We start from the raw sequence: 15,838 nt of genomic DNA on the forward strand, positions 1-15,838 counted from the left end.
CCAGTCTAACTCTTCTAAGTGCCACCTCATACCTTCAAGGTTTGCTTTTCTAGATTTATAGGAGGGAGAGGCTTGGTTGTTTTCTGGTGACATGGCTATTCTGTACAACCTAGCTTGTTTCAGCCCATCACAAACAAGCAAAGACACACAGTTTCACTGAACAGATCGTTCTGATTGTCTAATGATACAGAGCAGCAGGGCAGGGGATAACTGATATAAGTGCTCCCCTACATTAATGTACGTCACAAACTTAGATGTCAGGATCAATGTATTACATTTTCAACATATAAAAACAAAATGTTTATCTAAAGAGAACTCAAACTGCAAACTTGTCCTCTGTTCATGTCTACAAGATGTGCTGGAGGAGAGAGGAAAGGGGCTGACTGGAGTTTTTATCAGAAAATATCAACTTGGTCTCCACTTTTCAGACATGTGAGCAGAAAGAATGTGTTCTGCAAAAAATATTACAGAAAGAAAGATAAAACAAGACAAGAAAACAAGGAGCCAGACCTGTTTAGTGATGATAGTGACTTTATTAAATATGCTTGAAAAGGATTCTCCATTTTAAGCTTTTGCAAACACAGTCACAGTATTAGTAATATTACAAGTAGGTTTACAGAATTAAGAGGATGTAGTAGTTTAAGGTTTGATTATGTATGTATGTATATATTTATATTTATTTATTTAATTTCTTCGTTTTGTTTTTTTTTGTAATGAGTTCTGTATAAAGAAAAACATGGAGTATAATAATGCTGAGTTTTGTCAATAAACAAAAATATACCTGAGCATTAATTTCCTTAATAAAGCATCCACAATTAGTGCAGCTTAAGCAGATAATAGTCTGTCAAGGAAAACAAGGCAAAGCACAGAGTCTAGAAATTAATGCCTACTCGGCACATCACGTGACACACTGCTGCAGATAATGACTGTTGCTTATAGTAGCTGTTGAAACCTTGACCCTACTGCACAGTTTTCTCTACTTACTTTAAGTCAAGTTAGGGTGTGGGTCATCTCTTTTACAAAATGTTTTACTTGTCTGTAACTAAACTAGAAGACTTTGACTCCCTGTCTGCCAGAGCCTAAGTTTAATATAATAACTCTTGTAAATTGTAGGTTATTACTACGGTTTTGCGTCTAGCAAAATTCTAAATAGATGTTGGACATCTGCTTATATTTTTTACATTATGTTCAGTTACCTTGGATCTCTTGTATGTATTTCAGCCAAAGCACTACGATGTCAGTTGTATATGTGAATCTTTTTATTGATTTCTGTAATCTTTATTATAACTTTTTATTATTATGACAGGGGTGTGCGTGTCTCCCTTGATGACCTTCCAATGGCCCCAGCAGAGCCTCTCTCGCCAACTGTTTCTGCAGCACAACGCGGGTCTGAGCTGTGTGTTCCCACTGTCCCATAGAGAGTGAGCAGCACCTTTTCACCTCCCTGCTATATCGATCCGCATGTGTAATTTTACTGTGTTTACTGTATACAGTACAGTGTACTATATTTGTATCTCTGTGTTCTGGTTAAAGTAACATCTAGCATCTCTTCAAGAGGGAAGATGAAACTAAACTATAAAGTTAAAAAATATGCATACAGGAACAACTGCAAAGGTATATGCATATATGCATATGTATATTAAATAAGATCAAAAATTTGTATGGATTGATGCACAAGTTTTGTTTCTCACTATTCTCCTTGACAGACTGGTACATCAGCAGAGCCATTCCTTGGCAGATAATTACACAACCAAAAAAACAACGCGGGGGGCGGCAGGGGGGCGGCGGTGCCCAGCCACAGTGGAAATGCGGTCATGCATGTTCCTTTCATTGGTTTCATAAAAGCAATTTTTGTCTAAATACTTGGATTTATTTGAGATATTCTTGTTGTTTTATCATCCTTTTTTATGTAATACTTGTTGTTTGTTTGTGTTTCAGAGAGACGACAGGCCCCAGTTTTGGATCAGGGGCAGAGAGAGCAGTGCATACAGGAGCCAGGAACAGCTGTGGAGGCACACACTGAACGCGGAGCAGGTCACCAGCTTACCTGCAAGTCAGGATACACAGCAGGGATAGAGAGAAAGGGGAAACGAGAGAGTGAAGATCAGTTTATGAAGAATAAGATAAAAAATATTGTCCCGCCAACTGATCACATCATAAATCATCACATTACTGTTCTATCAGATACACAGGAGCAAGCATGGAACATTAAATAAACTGAATACATAAATACATTTTAAAACTATTTCAGTTCTGTATAGTCTGAAGGGTTAAATTAATAAACTGTTAAATTATTATTAGTAGTAGTAGTAGTATTAGTATTTGTATTAGTAGTAGTAGTAGTAGTAGTAGTAGTAGTAGTAGTAGTAGTAGTAGTAGTAGGGTGAGAAATAATGCGAGCCAAACAAGCCAAATAACTGATTTGAGACAAACATTCTGTGACATCTGGGGACTGTTCCTACAACCTCACCTTTCTCAATAACGCCAGAGTTCTGGTGTTGGCTGCCAATCTTGCAGATGAAGGTGGTGTTCTCATTGAGCTGGAAGTCTGGCATGGTCAGGCGGTACCCATATGGGTCTAAGGGCATGACTCGGGACTTATCCTTGTATTTTGGGTCTGTGGTGATGCCTGTCACATTGCTGTTGATCAGGGTTTCTTTGCCTGACTTGGACAAGGAGAACTCATAGGTGGTGATCTGGTGGGCCTTGGGCTGGAGAAGACAGTCTATCCTCAGTGCTTTATCTTCCTGCTGGCACACTATGATGCTCTGGCCCAAGACAGGAACCACTGACACTGAGGAAAGACAATGTTTGGGAACAAGGTGAACGTGCTGTAAGAAAAACAATAACACATGGATCTTTATTTTAAATGTTGTTTCTCATTAGAGAAGACTGCAAACATAAAAGTAAAACAGCAGTCTTGAGCTGGGAATTGAAGTAAGACTATGCATTTGGCTGCATATTTCCTGGCAGATGACACTTTTGTGATGTAGAGACAGTGGTGATCTAGCTGTGAAGTGGTTGGACCTGCACACATGCTTCCGAGAGACCTCTCACACTTACCTGCTGCAAAAACACCAAATATGAACAAGCTGTTCATCTTTCCGCTTGGTTTCTTGTTTTATCTGTAAAAAAAATACAAAAAAAGAATTTATATATACATACATACATATATATATATATATATATATATATATATATAGAGAGAGAGAGAGAGAGAGAGAGAGAGAGAGAGAGAGAATTATTGGTTGCGTATGCTATCCTGGTTATCTGAAAAAGACAGTAGCTCCCAATGGGCTTATAGACATTGCTGTATGCAGTCTGCACTTTTGCCGTTCAACTATGTACAAAATTTAAGACACTAGACCTACCCATGAAGAGCAAATTACAAACATGCACCCTATTGCAGTTACATTTATTGTCAGAAGCAGGACTTCTCAGTATAAACAAAGTTAGGTCAAAATTGAAAACACATTTCTGTATGTGTGTATGTGTATTTATATATATATATATATATATACAAAAGGTTTAGGCAGGTGTGAACATTTTTTGTAAAGTAAGAATGCTTTCAAAAATTGACATGTTAACAGATGATCAATTAACAAAATGCAAAGTGAGTGAACAGAAGAAAAATCTAAATCAAATCCATATTTGGTGTGACCACCCTTTGCCTTACAGCATCAATTCTTCTAGGTACACTTGCAAGTCAGGGATTTTGTAGGCATATAGTCAGGTGTATGATTAAACAATTATACCAAACATGTGCTAATGATCATCAATTCAATATGTAGGTTGCAACACAATCATTAACTGAAACAGAAACAGCTGTGTAGGAGGAATAAAACTGGGTGAGGAACAGCCAAACTCAGCTAACAAGGTGAGGTTGCTGAAGACAGTTTACTGTCAAAAGTCATACACCATGGCAAGACTGAGCACAGCAACAAGACACAAGGTAGTTATAATGCATCAGCAAGGTCTCTCCCAGGCAGACATTTCAAGGCAGACAGGGGTTTCCAGATGTGCTGTCCAAGCTCTTTTGAAGAAGCACAAAGAAATGGGCAACGTTGAGGACCGTAGACGCAGTGGTCGGCCAAGGAAACTGCAGCAGATGAAAGACACATCATGCTTACTTCCCTTCGCAATCGGAAGATGTCCAGCAGTGCCATCAGCTCAGAATTGGCAGAAAACAGTGGGACCCTGGTACACACATCTACTGTCCAGAGAAGTCTGGTCAGAAGTGGCCTTCATGGAAGACTTGCGGCCAAAAAGCCATACCTCCGACGTGGCAACAAGGCCAAGCAACAACTATGCACGAGAACACAGGAACTGGGGTGCAGAAAAATGGCAGCAGGTGCTCTGGACTAATGAGTCAAAATTTGAAATATTTGGCTGTAGCAGAAGGCAGTTTGTTTGCCAAAGGGCTGGAGAGCGATACATGAATGAGTGTCTACAGGCAACAGTGAAGCATGGTGGAGGTTCCTTGCAAAGTTTGAGGCTGCATTTCTGCAAATGGAGTTGGTGATTTGGTCAGAATGAATGGTCTCCTCACTGCTGAGAAGTACAGGCAGATACTTATCCATCATGCAATACCATCAGGGAGGCATCTGATTGGCCACACATTTATTCTGCAGCGTGACAACGACCCCAAACATACAGCAAAAGTCATTAAGAACTATCTTCAGTGTAAAGAAGAACAATGATTCCTGGAAGTGATGGTATGGCCCCACAGAGCCCTGATCTCAACATCACCGAGTCTGTCTGGGATTATATGAAGAGAGAGAAGCAACTGAGGCTGCCTAAATCCACAGAAGAACTGTGGTTAGTTCTCCAAGATGTTTGGGCCAACCTACCTGCCGAGTTCCTTCAAAAACGTTCAAGTGTACCTAGAAGAATTGATGCTGTTTTCAAGGCAAAGGGTGGTCACACCAAATATTGATTTGATGTAGATTTTTCTTCTGTTCACTCACTTTGCATTTTGTTAATTGATCATCTGTTAACATGTCAATTTTTGAAAGCATTCTTACTTTACAAAAAATGCCTAAAACTTTTGCACAGTAGTGTGTGTGTGTGTACACTCACCTAAAGGATTATTAGGAACACCTGTTCAATTTCTCATTAATGCAATTATCTAACCAACCAATCACATGGCAGTTGCTTCAATGCATTTAGGGGTGTGGTCCTGGTCAAGACAATCTCCTGAACTCCAAACTGAATGTCTGAATGGGAAAGAAAGGTGATTTAAGCAATTTTGAGCGTGGCATGGTTGTTGGTGCCAGACGGGCCGGTCTGAGTATTTCACAATCTGCTCAGTTACTGGGATTTTCACGCACAACCATTTCTAGGGTTTTCAAAGAATGGTGTGAAAAGGGAAAAACATCCAGTATGCGGCAGTCCTGTGGGCGAAAATGCCTTGTTGGTGCTAGAGGTCAGAGGAGAATGGGCCGACTGATTCAAGCTGATAGAAGAGCAACTTTGACTGAAATAACCACTCGTTACAACCGAGGTATGCAGCAAAGCATTTGTGAAGCCACAACACGTACAACCTTGAGGCGGATGGGCTACAACAGCAGAAGACCCCACCGGGTACCACTCATCTCCACTACAAATAGGAAAAAGAGGCTACAATTTGCACAAGCTCACCAAAATTGGACAGTTGAAGACTGGAAAAATGTTGCCTGGTCTGATGAGTCTCGATTTCTGTTGAGTCATTCAGATGGTAGAGTCAGAATTTGGCGTAAACAGAATGAGAACATGGATCCATCATGCCTTGTTACCACTGTGCAGGCTGGTGGTGGTGGTAGGGGATGTTTTCTTGGCACACTTTAGGCCCCTTAGTGCCAACTGGGCATCGTTTAAATGCCACGGCCTACCTGAGCATTGTTTCTGACCATGTCCATCCCTTTATGACCACCATGTACCCATCCTCTGATGGCTTCTTCCAGCAGGATAATGCACCATGTCACAAAGGTCGAATCATTTCAAATTGGTTTCTTGAACATGACAATGAGTTCACTGTACTAAACTGGCCCCCACAGTCACCAGATCTCAACCCAATAGAGCATCTTTGGGATGTGGTGGAACGGGAGCTTCGTGCCCTGGATGTGCATCCCACAAATCTCCATCAACTGCAAGATGCTATCCTATCAATATGGGCCAACATTTCTAAAGAATGCTTTCAGCACCTTGTTGAATCAATGCCATGTAGAATTAAGGCAGTTCTGAAGGCGAAAGGGGGTCAAACACAGTATTAGTATGGTGTTCCTAATAATCCTTTAGGTGAGTGTATATATATAATGGTAATTGGCTGCATACATTGCAAGAAGAACAGATCAAATATGTACAATGGTAGCTATTGAATGGATCCCAAGACATGAGAAAAGACCTAGAAGATGTCCACATAAGAGATGTAATAAGTAATAAACTTTGTAGGTGTGACATGGAAAAGAGCAGCTGTAGATCGAAGCAAGTGGAAACATTTGTGGAGGCCTTCATCCAGCAGTGGATCTATATAGGCTGATGATGAAGATGATTACCATCATCCCCCTCAGCCTTCTTCTTTACTGCTGTCATCACTACTATATAGGTTTTTGTAGATGTATAGATCAATATATATATAGAAAGAAAGCCCCTTTACACAGCAACTGTTAGATCCTTAACATGAATACAGTTAGTGGTGGGTCACCATTAATCTACCACATTTTCAACACTTTGAGCACTGTGACAGCTGGAAGAAACACTTGCCTCGCCCCGGAAGATGCAGCACTGAGCTGGTTAAACACAGGCAAGAGGCTGTATTGTTATAGTATTCAGAGAGATGCCAGTGGCATGAGGAGGCTTCATATTTAATGGTCCTGTTCAGGGAGGTTAGAGTAGGGCTCAGCTGCAGGGGCGGAGGGTGATCTCCTGTCACTCCCGCCTGGACACCAGCACAGCTCATTGACCGACGACGGCTGTAGGTGACCCTGCGTCAGGGCATCTGTGAAGAGCTCTGGGTTGCGGTGCTCTCATGGCTCACAACGCAATTGATCCGTTAAGAGTTCAGTAATCCTTCAGGAAGGCATTCATTGGGAATTCTCCACCCTGCTCTGTGAACTCTGAAAGGGGCAACGAACCCAGGGTGGAGAGGAAGGGGACTATGAAGCCTCCTTGAGAATGATGGGCATTGACCTCAAACAAGAAGCTGCTGTTCAACCAGAGAAGAGACACAAGGTGAGGGGTCCTCACTTCCTCACTCAGCAAATTCTCATCAATCAGTCAGACATTTTCTATCATCTGTAGCATGTTGAATGGCTGTTTCATGCGCAACCGGATTCATTTCCATTTTCTTGTTTTCATACTGACACACCCACATTGAAAAACAGCTTTGTCTGACACAAAATGAGCAATTTCTTACAGACAATGTAACCTTCACATATTTTTGGTATTTTTAACTTATGTCCAGGCTTACATGTTTACACAAGGATCCACAGGATTGTAATCATGTCAGCCTTCCTTTCAAGAGTCCAACCCCTTGATTACCACCACATGTTATGATTCAGTGTTAATTTTGGCCTGTATAAATAAGCTATTCAACATAACATCCTCTAATAGCTGATGAAAAGTCCTTAAATCAAATCCATGCAACTTCCTACTTGAATCTTCCCTATATAGGGCATATCCCACTGCTTTATACACACACACACACACACACACACACACTTTTAGACAGGCTGCTGTGTTGCAGAAGGCAGCAGGTCCCCTCTTGTGCAGCTTTCTGCCACTCAGCTGACCGCTCTGCATCAGGACATGATGCCACCTGTCTCCTGCTCTCTGCAGCACTCGCACTCTCACATCACTATCACATTACATCGCAGAATCGACTGGGAGAGAAGACGCAGCGGCACAGGCAGGACATCGACACATTTTTATTGTACTTTTTTCGAAGCATCGTAACATCGCTCGGTTCCTATGCCAACTACCCCACCCCAGTGTGATTTCCAGATGACAACCATGCTGGGTGTGTGTTTTTCTGTTTTTTCTTTTACTGCCAAAATAGAAAAAGTCCAGTGCAATCTGCCCCCTCTCCACACCCAGACACAGAGGCTGTGCAAACCACACACAGGCTACAGACAAGTGCAAGGGGCCCCACACTGCCCTGGTCCCTGTCCTGCCTTCCCAGCTCTATACACAGCAGTCTGAAAACTGACTGTCCTGCAGCACCACACCCTTCCCCCCTGTCCCCTCCCCCACACACACACGTCCTCCAGCAGGGGCTCTGCAGTAAAATGCTGGAGACCTCACCACAGAGCTACTGCGATTCTTCTCGATGGCTGGCTTGCAAACCCGATCAGCTGCAGTACAACTTTCTTTCTCTCCCTCTCTTAATTTATTATCAGTGGATGGAGGGTATGGGAGGTACCTGAGACTCTCTCAACCCCTGAGATATATTATGAATAATAATAATAATAATTTCTGTATAGGAAAGTATTACATTTGAGCATGTTGTTAACATAAACATTTTCAGTAATATATCCCTCGATATACTGCAATAACACTGAACTTCATCAAAAATGCCACGCAGCCAAAGTCAACATTCAATCCCTCAGCACTGCATCCCACCACAGCTGTGGGTCTGTCTGTCTCTAGCCCGAGATCTCTTACCTCTCCCAGTGCCAGTCCCAGTATGCAGGTGTGCTCTCCGTCTCTCCTCCTGCGTGTGTCTGAGGCTCTGACACAGTGTTGAATTGGTCAGGCACTTTTATTGCTGCAGTAGAACTCCTGAAGAAGGTACCACCCCCCTCACAGAAAAAAAAAGAAAAAGTGCTGCAGTGTCTGTAGCAGCTTGCTTCCTCTGCAGTGACTCAGAGCCAGCAATCTAAAAGCAGCTCTGTGAGCCAGACTTGACAGGGGCTGCATGGGAGCTACAGTACACAGAGAGCAGGACCTCCCCAGACTGATTTATCCCCCCTCCACCCACCACAGGGTTAGAGCCTCAAAATCTTTTTAGACAATTTTAATTTAAAATTACATAATCAGTGCTCTCCTCAACCCCAGCCTAGCGCCTCTGTTCTGCTCCTTAATTGCTGCAGCCTGACTTTGCTGTCCTGCACCTCCTGTCAGCCTCGGTCTGCATGTAGACTGCATTTTGAAAAGCATTAAACCTCCAGGCCAACAACACTGCATCGTCCACCCACAATCTGCATGCCCTGGCCAGGCCAAAACAGCTAGGGAGAAGACACTAACAAAGAGAGGGAAGTGGGGGAATACAGTCTATTTGCCAGACAAACACCTGCGCAGCCCAGCTGCACTTTAGCTGCACGCTAAATTTGGCGTGATCATCATTCGCAACACAGCACCAGGGGAATGTCACTTTAGGTTACACATGTGCATGCACACACATAGACCTACACACAGACCACAATCAAATTCATACTGAATTTAAAATGAATCAAATAAAACATTCCTACCGACTTAAATCATACAGATTTAAATTTTCTGAATAAATCTGCCCCTAGACGGTGCTGACCATTTGCAGGGACCACTGCAGCCGAGTATGCAAGAAGTATGCAAAAAAATATCAAGAGAAAGAAAATGTTGTAAACATTGAGATCTTAAGAAGGGGATCTGGAAAGCAAAGAGGGACATAGAAATAAACACAGCTATTGGAGCTACAACGGCAAGAGGTCAATAAAGGAGGAAGTCAGGGCCAGCCCTGCTCAGAGGGGGGAGGGGGGGTGCTTTGTCGGCGGTTCCAAATCTTGCCTAATGGGAGGGCCAGCCCTGTGGGTGCCCCTATGGATGGACAGCGCCCCTAGCATTTGTCTATTCCGCCTATGTCACGGGCCGACCCTGGAGGAAATGATACAGCTAAAGGGCAAAAATGGAAGTATCTTGGAAAACAAACAAGATGTGTCAAATGTTCTAAATTAGTGTCGATTAGAGGAGTTGCTTCTAACTGGAGTGAGGTTGTTAGTGGAGTTCCACAGGGATCAGTACTAGGGCCTTTGCTTTTTCTAATCTATATTAATGATCTGGACTCTGGGATAGTTAACAAACTTGTCAAATTTGCAGATGATACTAAAATAGGTGGCTCAGCAGATACAATCTCGGCGGCACAGGCTATTCAAAGGGACTTAGATAATATTCAGTTGTGGGCCGACACCTGGCAGATGAAATTCAATGTGGACAAGTGCAAGGTATTACATGCAGGTAACAAAAATGTCCACTATAATTACACTATGGGAGGAATAGAACTAGATGAAGTATCGCATGAGAAAGACCTAGGAGTCTATGTGGACTCCTCACTTTCTCCATCCAAACAATGTGGGGAAGCAATAAAAAAGGCAAACCGAATGCTAGGGTATATTGTCAAAAGTGTAGAATTGAGAACAAGGGCAGTGATGTTCAGACTGTACAATGCACTAGTTAGAGCTCATCTGGATACTGTGTGCAGTTCTGGGCTCCACACTTCAAGAAAGACATCGCTGCTCTAGAGGCAGTTCAGAGGAGAGCAACCAGACTTATTCCAGGTCTGAAGGGAATGTCCTACTGAGAGACTGAGGAACTGAACCTTTTCACCCTGGAACAGAGGAGACTACGTGGGGACTTGATTCAAGTCTTCAAAATCATGAACGGCATCGACCACATTAAACCAGAGGAGCTTTTCCAGATCAGCAGAGACACACGCAGCCGGGGACACAAATGGAAATTGGGCTTCAAGGCATTCAAAACGGAAAACAGGAGACACTTCTTCACACAGAGAGTCGTCACAATCTGGAACAAACTCCCCAGCGATGTGGTTGAAGCTGGAAATTTAGTAACATTTAAAAATAGACTGGATAGGATCCTTGGATCCCTTTATTAATGGACCCCAAACAAGCACAATGGGTTGAATAGCCTACTCTAGTTTGTGAACTTTCTTATGTTCTCATGTTCTTAAAAAACAATACAAATTTGTTATTAGTAAATAGTTACCAATAAAAGTAATAATACACTTTTCATTCAAAGTACTTAAAAGCGCTTTATTTTCAAAATTCGTTCCAATACATGTCATTAAAGTTTGGATCCGGGCTCTGTATATATTTGTACATTTTCTCCTAATATCAGTGCTGTGTTTGTCTTTACAGGTGGAAACTGGAACTATGTGTATAACGTTTTTTAAAATGGCATATTACTTTGGGGGATAAGAGTGTTACATTGCTTCATCTATTTGTTAACCACTGCGCTCAACACATTCCTACACTCTGTGTTGCCTGATCCACCTCAGTTGTATTAATGCAGATCATGGGTTAGAAAGGAGGAAGCATGATTTCAGGATCTGGCCATTGCTATAGTCAAGTTGGGACAGCAGGGGGCACTAGATGCTTCTGCTGCTGCTGCTTGTGAGCGAGGTAGAGCTGCAGCCGACACACAGGGAGACTGAGAGGCCTGAGGAGACAAGACCGAGAGAAGGGGGTTAAGGCGCCAAACAGACATCTGACATTCTGCCTCGTCTCCTACAGTGTCTCTGAGCACGCGTTACTGGCCACACACATTTTACACCTGCTGTCCACTTCTGTGTGGCAGTGCCAGCCTCACCTGTAGGTGTCATTGTGGACAGTGGTGAAGTCGTGCTCCCCCTCAGCCTGCACAGGCCTCTGCTCCGGCCTGCAGTTCTGCACCCTCCGTGTGCTCTTCGGGATGAAGGTGCTAGAGCTGGTGGTCTCGCTCTCCAGCTTCCCCTGGAACCAGACACACACGCCCTGCATTAGCTGTCTGCTGGCAACAGGCAAGACTCTCTCTCTCCCCCATTCCTGTCTTTCTCTCTCTCTCTTACCAGGGGTTTTATGTAGAGTCCATCATGGGGATCCCCACACCGCCGGCGCCGCTGGGCCCCCCAGTCCTGAAAGAACTCCTTGCTGGCGGTGGTATCGTGGAACAGGCCTGGCTGGACCTTCAGACATGGGGCCCGGTGCTGCAGGGGCTGTGCTTGGAGGCTGTTCAAAGGAAGAGGCTGGTACGCCAGCTGGGGGGGCAGGACAGGGATGTGAGGGCAGATTTGAACCTGGGCCCTGTTTGCATAAGCATATGCATGGACCTTTCCACTCCATGCTGCACAGATCTGGTGCTGATTTTACTGCTGTTAAGCGTAGGTTAGACAATAGCCCATTCTCTTTAGTGTGTTACTTGATGTTCTCTGTTTATACTTATATTTTACTTGTTTGTTTGTTTTCTTCTTTTTTACCTTGGTTACTGTGTCGCCTTGGAAGGGGCAGTCCTTGTCCCAGTCAGACAACTCCTCCCTTAGCTGGGCAGGGTCAGGTCGTCTGTGTTTGGAGGCGTCCCAGCCAGGGTAGGTGTCCCTCTGCACCGTCCTGAAGTCCCTCCTACGAACACACACAGCGGCTCTCTCTCCTTCAGTACTGTGACAGTGTGTGTAGTGCTTGTGGCGGCAGATGTGATCTGTACATATGCCCGGACTGCTCTACAAACCTTGTGCCTTTTCCGTGAACCAGATGGGTTACAGGTTCATATCAACACTGTCTCAGCTTCATTTAGTGACACACAAAAAAAACGCTGAATTCAAGAGAATATTTAAAATGTGAACATTTGGAGTGAGCTTGAGTTACACCCAAAATGCATCATTCCTGTGTGAAGTACAGTATGTACAATTCAGGTGTGCTATCTAGGCCACAAATACCTGGTAGTGCTGAGAAATCTATGCATCGTTTGTGTCTGAATGAACACAGCTACTCTACAGTGTGACTGTGCGTGAGAGCACTGAGCTCTCCTGCCAAGTTAAGAACAGATCAGGAAATGGGACACCTCTGAAGTGCACAGCGCACAATGACTGACCGGAGGGCCTGGTTGATGACCAGGTTATCAGGGGGGGGTCGTGCAGGCAGGCTCCTCCTAGGGGGCCCGTAATGAGCAGGGTAATCGGAGCGGTACTTGGTGAGAGACTCCATCGGGTCAGCTCTGACAGCCTCTTCCTTCTCAGGTGGGCGCTGCCTCCGTGTAGGCACAGCGCCCTCCACTGGATGAACGCAGTACACCTCGTGATGGGTCGTCAGCAGGTCCTGCTCACCTAAACAGGACACAGACCACAGTACAGCACTCAGAGAGGGGTACTGACATCGCACCCAGCTCAGAGGCTAATGTCGCCATCCCACGCTACTCAGAGATGATGACATCACTTTCTTAGCAGCACAGGCAAACTTGGGCATCAAACTAAAGAGGTTTTGTTTTGTCCCTGCTGGAATATATTAAAAAATATTCAGGCATTATCAGAATAGCTCTAAGGTATCATATGTCTTCCATACATATGAATACATTTCCATGTATATGTATTAATAGCCATCCATGCTCTCTGACCTTCGACCCTGAGGTTGCAGGAGATGCTCTGACTCAGCTCTGGCTTGCTTCCCGTTTTCCAGATGAACTCACTCTGCGTTATCGTCTTCATCTCCTCCTTCCGGTCAGGGAAGAGCAGAGATCCTAGAAGAGAGAGAGAAGGCTAATGACAGACACTATGCATTTCTCACAGAAAAACACTATCAGGATGACCTCCCCACTTCAGTGGGAGGAGTGTGTGTGTGAGGCATGAGTGTGAGGAGTGTGTGTGTGAGGGGGGTGTGGGTGTGTGTGTGTGAGGCATGAGTGTGAGGTGTGTGTGTGTGTGTGTGTGTGTGTGTGTGTGTGTGTGTGTGTGTGTGTGTGTATGAGGGAGGGGTGTGGGTGTGTGTGAGGGGTGTGCAGGGTATGAGGACAGCGCTCACCCACAACAGCAGGCAGCTCTCCCAGGCTGGGGAGAGAGCGAGAGAGCAGCACCCCGCTGTGGTCTGGGTAACTGTCTCGGGCTGTGGTGTGCTGGCTGAGCTGGGCCCCGGGGGGGGGCCTCTGCAGGCTCGTGGGGGGGCGCCGCACTACAACCGCCTCCCCCTCCTTTGCTGGGAAGTCCAGGCTGTAGACTGAGTGGCTCTGAATAGGCTCCAGTGAGCCACACACACTCTCCAGCTGTCCCGGGACACAATAACAGAGCGTCACCCTGAGGAACTGTAACATCTAAACCACAGCCACTGTCATTTCTAGAATATTCTTTTTTATTATTCTGAATTAACTTATTTATTAATATAAGTTATGTATATATAGATAGGTATAGACAGATCACAGTTGCTAATATTTACAACAATAAATATTAAACTCACACGGTCACCTGTCCTCTTCACACTCACCCTGGGTGCAGGCTGTGCTCTAGTGCTGGGGGGCGGGCGGCGATAGGCGGAGCGCTGGGTTGTGCGCAGAGCCATGCAGGGTGGGGCGGGGTGCAGGGGGGTGCGGAAAGGGCGCTTGCTGCTGCGGACACGCGCATCTGCGACAAGTAACATGGCAAGAAATAAAGGAACACACAGCTGAAGAGTTTGCACCTTTCCATTGAATCAATTTTATTCTGTTTGGTTGAATAAATATTGTATTGTAAAATGTATTTTTGATTATCATTTTTCAGAGTTTGTTGATCATAGATTTAGCGTTATATATATATATATATATATATATATATATATATATATATATATATATATATATTTCTTATGTATAAGTAGATCACTGTTGCTGTTTATATGTTATTGATATTTCTGAGGACAGTGAGTTCACTGACCAACTGATACACTGACTGGCTGACAGATACAAAGACTGGTTGACTAACTCACTGACTGACACTGTGATCTCAGACAGACTGACTGCATGGTGCAGCAGGCCGGAGCATGGCAGCACAGTGTTGCAGAGTCTGAGGTGAGGCCGAAGAACAGTGTTACCCAGGTAAACAGTCTTACTGTGGGGCCGGGTGTAGCTGGAGCTGTAGTGGCTGAGCAGGCAGTTCTCGGAGCCAGAACCGATCTGTAAGGCTGTTTTTGACTTCTTGCAGTCCTTGTGGTGTTTGTGTCGGCTACAAAAGATAAGTGTATCAATGTTATAAAAAAATAAATAAAATAAAAAATTATTTGTTTTTTTTTGGGCAGAGAAATGCCAAAAGTATTTCGAAAATGTATGTGTATTTGTTTGCATGCACAATTGTTTTATTATGAGCAAAATAGAAGCACTATTACTATTATTATTATTATTAAACTTATTCCATTGCTGGTCATGAAACTGCAAACATAATAAAGAGTACAAACATCTAAAGTAAAAAGTCATGAGGTAGAGTAATAATTTATCTTCCTGCATTGATTTCTCAGGTATTTTACACATTGATATTAGATAAGATGCAAAAGACAGCACACCTACATTCAACAGTGGTATTTAAAAAAAACTACACAATTCAATAATGAATTACTACTCAGACACACGGAGAGGCACCCTGTTCAACACGCAGGCAGCCTGGCTTTTCTCACCCACAGTTACAGAGTTCACAGATGCAGTTAAACTCTGGAAAGTCCATGATTCTTTGGTCACTGTTGAAAGGTTTCCTGCTTTCCTGTGGACACCATTAAAGCAAGAAACGTCTCATTTAATGGACTGCAACTTTTTAACAACAGTCATCAATCCAGGCGAGCAGAACTGTTTCCCATGCACTGTAAACAGGGCAGGAGTCTCGGGTTTTGGTTTATGCCAGTTGCTATGGCTCCCTTTCCTGTTCTTCTGCTCAACAGGGGGTGATGTAAAAAGGGGCAAGCCTGAGGAACAATAAGGCCCTGCTGTAATTATACAGCACCGCGCTGCAGACTATGGGCAGGCAAGGGGACAATATTTGCTCAGGCCAGTATTGTATGAACACTTTCAGTCTTGGCAACCAGAGAACAGTTCCCAGGGAAACTCCCTGCAGACACAGGTATACGGTGGGGCTTTGTAGAGGGTGAAGTAGTAACAAGTTAATTACAAA

General features: G+C 44.0%; 2 protein-coding genes across 3 annotated transcripts; both read right to left on the minus strand.

Annotated features, from left to right (window-relative positions):
- Nucleotides 1–513: 513 nt before the first annotated feature.
- On the minus strand, nt 514–8,749 carry LOC136752220 (thy-1 membrane glycoprotein). Its single transcript, XM_066707683.1, has 4 exons — nt 8,641–8,749; nt 3,064–3,125; nt 2,471–2,794; nt 514–2,047 (listed from the first exon to the last, which is right to left on the minus strand). The coding sequence occupies exons 2-4, from the start codon at nt 3,098–3,100 to the stop codon at nt 1,935–1,937; spliced, it is 474 nt and encodes a 157-aa protein (XP_066563780.1). The 5' UTR covers nt 3,101–3,125; nt 8,641–8,749; the 3' UTR covers nt 514–1,934.
- Nucleotides 8,750–10,986: 2,237 nt separating this feature from the next.
- Nucleotides 10,987–15,542, minus strand: LOC136752236 (stabilizer of axonemal microtubules 1). 2 transcript variants are annotated; one of them, XM_066707685.1, is made up of 10 exons: nt 15,351–15,542; nt 14,793–14,905; nt 14,193–14,329; nt 13,737–13,974; nt 13,333–13,455; nt 12,814–13,045; nt 12,203–12,344; nt 11,795–11,983; nt 11,557–11,699; nt 10,987–11,406 (listed from the first exon to the last, which is right to left on the minus strand). In XM_066707685.1, exons 1-10 carry the CDS (start codon nt 15,395–15,397, stop codon nt 11,313–11,315), a joined length of 1,458 nt encoding a protein of 485 aa, XP_066563782.1. In that variant the 5' UTR covers nt 15,398–15,542; the 3' UTR covers nt 10,987–11,312. The 2 variants fall into 2 exon arrangements, with proteins under 2 accessions (XP_066563782.1, XP_066563781.1); XM_066707684.1 differs by having other exon boundaries at nt 14,166–14,329.
- Between the last annotated feature and the right edge of the window lie 296 nt (nt 15,543–15,838).

The sequence above is a fragment of the Amia ocellicauda genome, chromosome 1, assembly GCF_036373705.1.
Source record: "Amia ocellicauda isolate fAmiCal2 chromosome 1, fAmiCal2.hap1, whole genome shotgun sequence".
Classification (NCBI taxonomy): Eukaryota; Metazoa; Chordata; class Actinopteri; order Amiiformes; family Amiidae; genus Amia; species Amia ocellicauda.

Excerpts from the sequence above, each read along its gene's own strand:
- LOC136752236 (XM_066707684.1), bottom strand. The coding sequence starts at position 15,397 with ATGGACTTTCCAGAGTTTAACTGCATCTGTGAACTCTGTAACTGTGG. Across the intron at positions 14,906-15,350 it reads TGTGAACTCTGTAACTGTGG|CCGACACAAACACCACAAGG; the intron begins GTGAGAAAAGCC and ends TATCTTTTGTAG. Across the intron at positions 11,700-11,794 it reads GACTCTACATAAAACCCCTG|GGGAAGCTGGAGAGCGAGAC; the intron begins GTAAGAGAGAGA and ends GTCTGGTTCCAG.
- LOC136752220 (XM_066707683.1), bottom strand. The coding sequence starts at position 3,100 with ATGAACAGCTTGTTCATATTTGGTGTTTTTGCAGCAG. Across the intron at positions 2,795-3,063 it reads ATTTGGTGTTTTTGCAGCAG|TGTCAGTGGTTCCTGTCTTG; the intron begins GTAAGTGTGAGA and ends GTCTTTCCTCAG. Across the intron at positions 2,048-2,470 it reads CTCTGGCGTTATTGAGAAAG|GTAAGCTGGTGACCTGCTCC; the intron begins GTGAGGTTGTAG and ends CCTGACTTGCAG.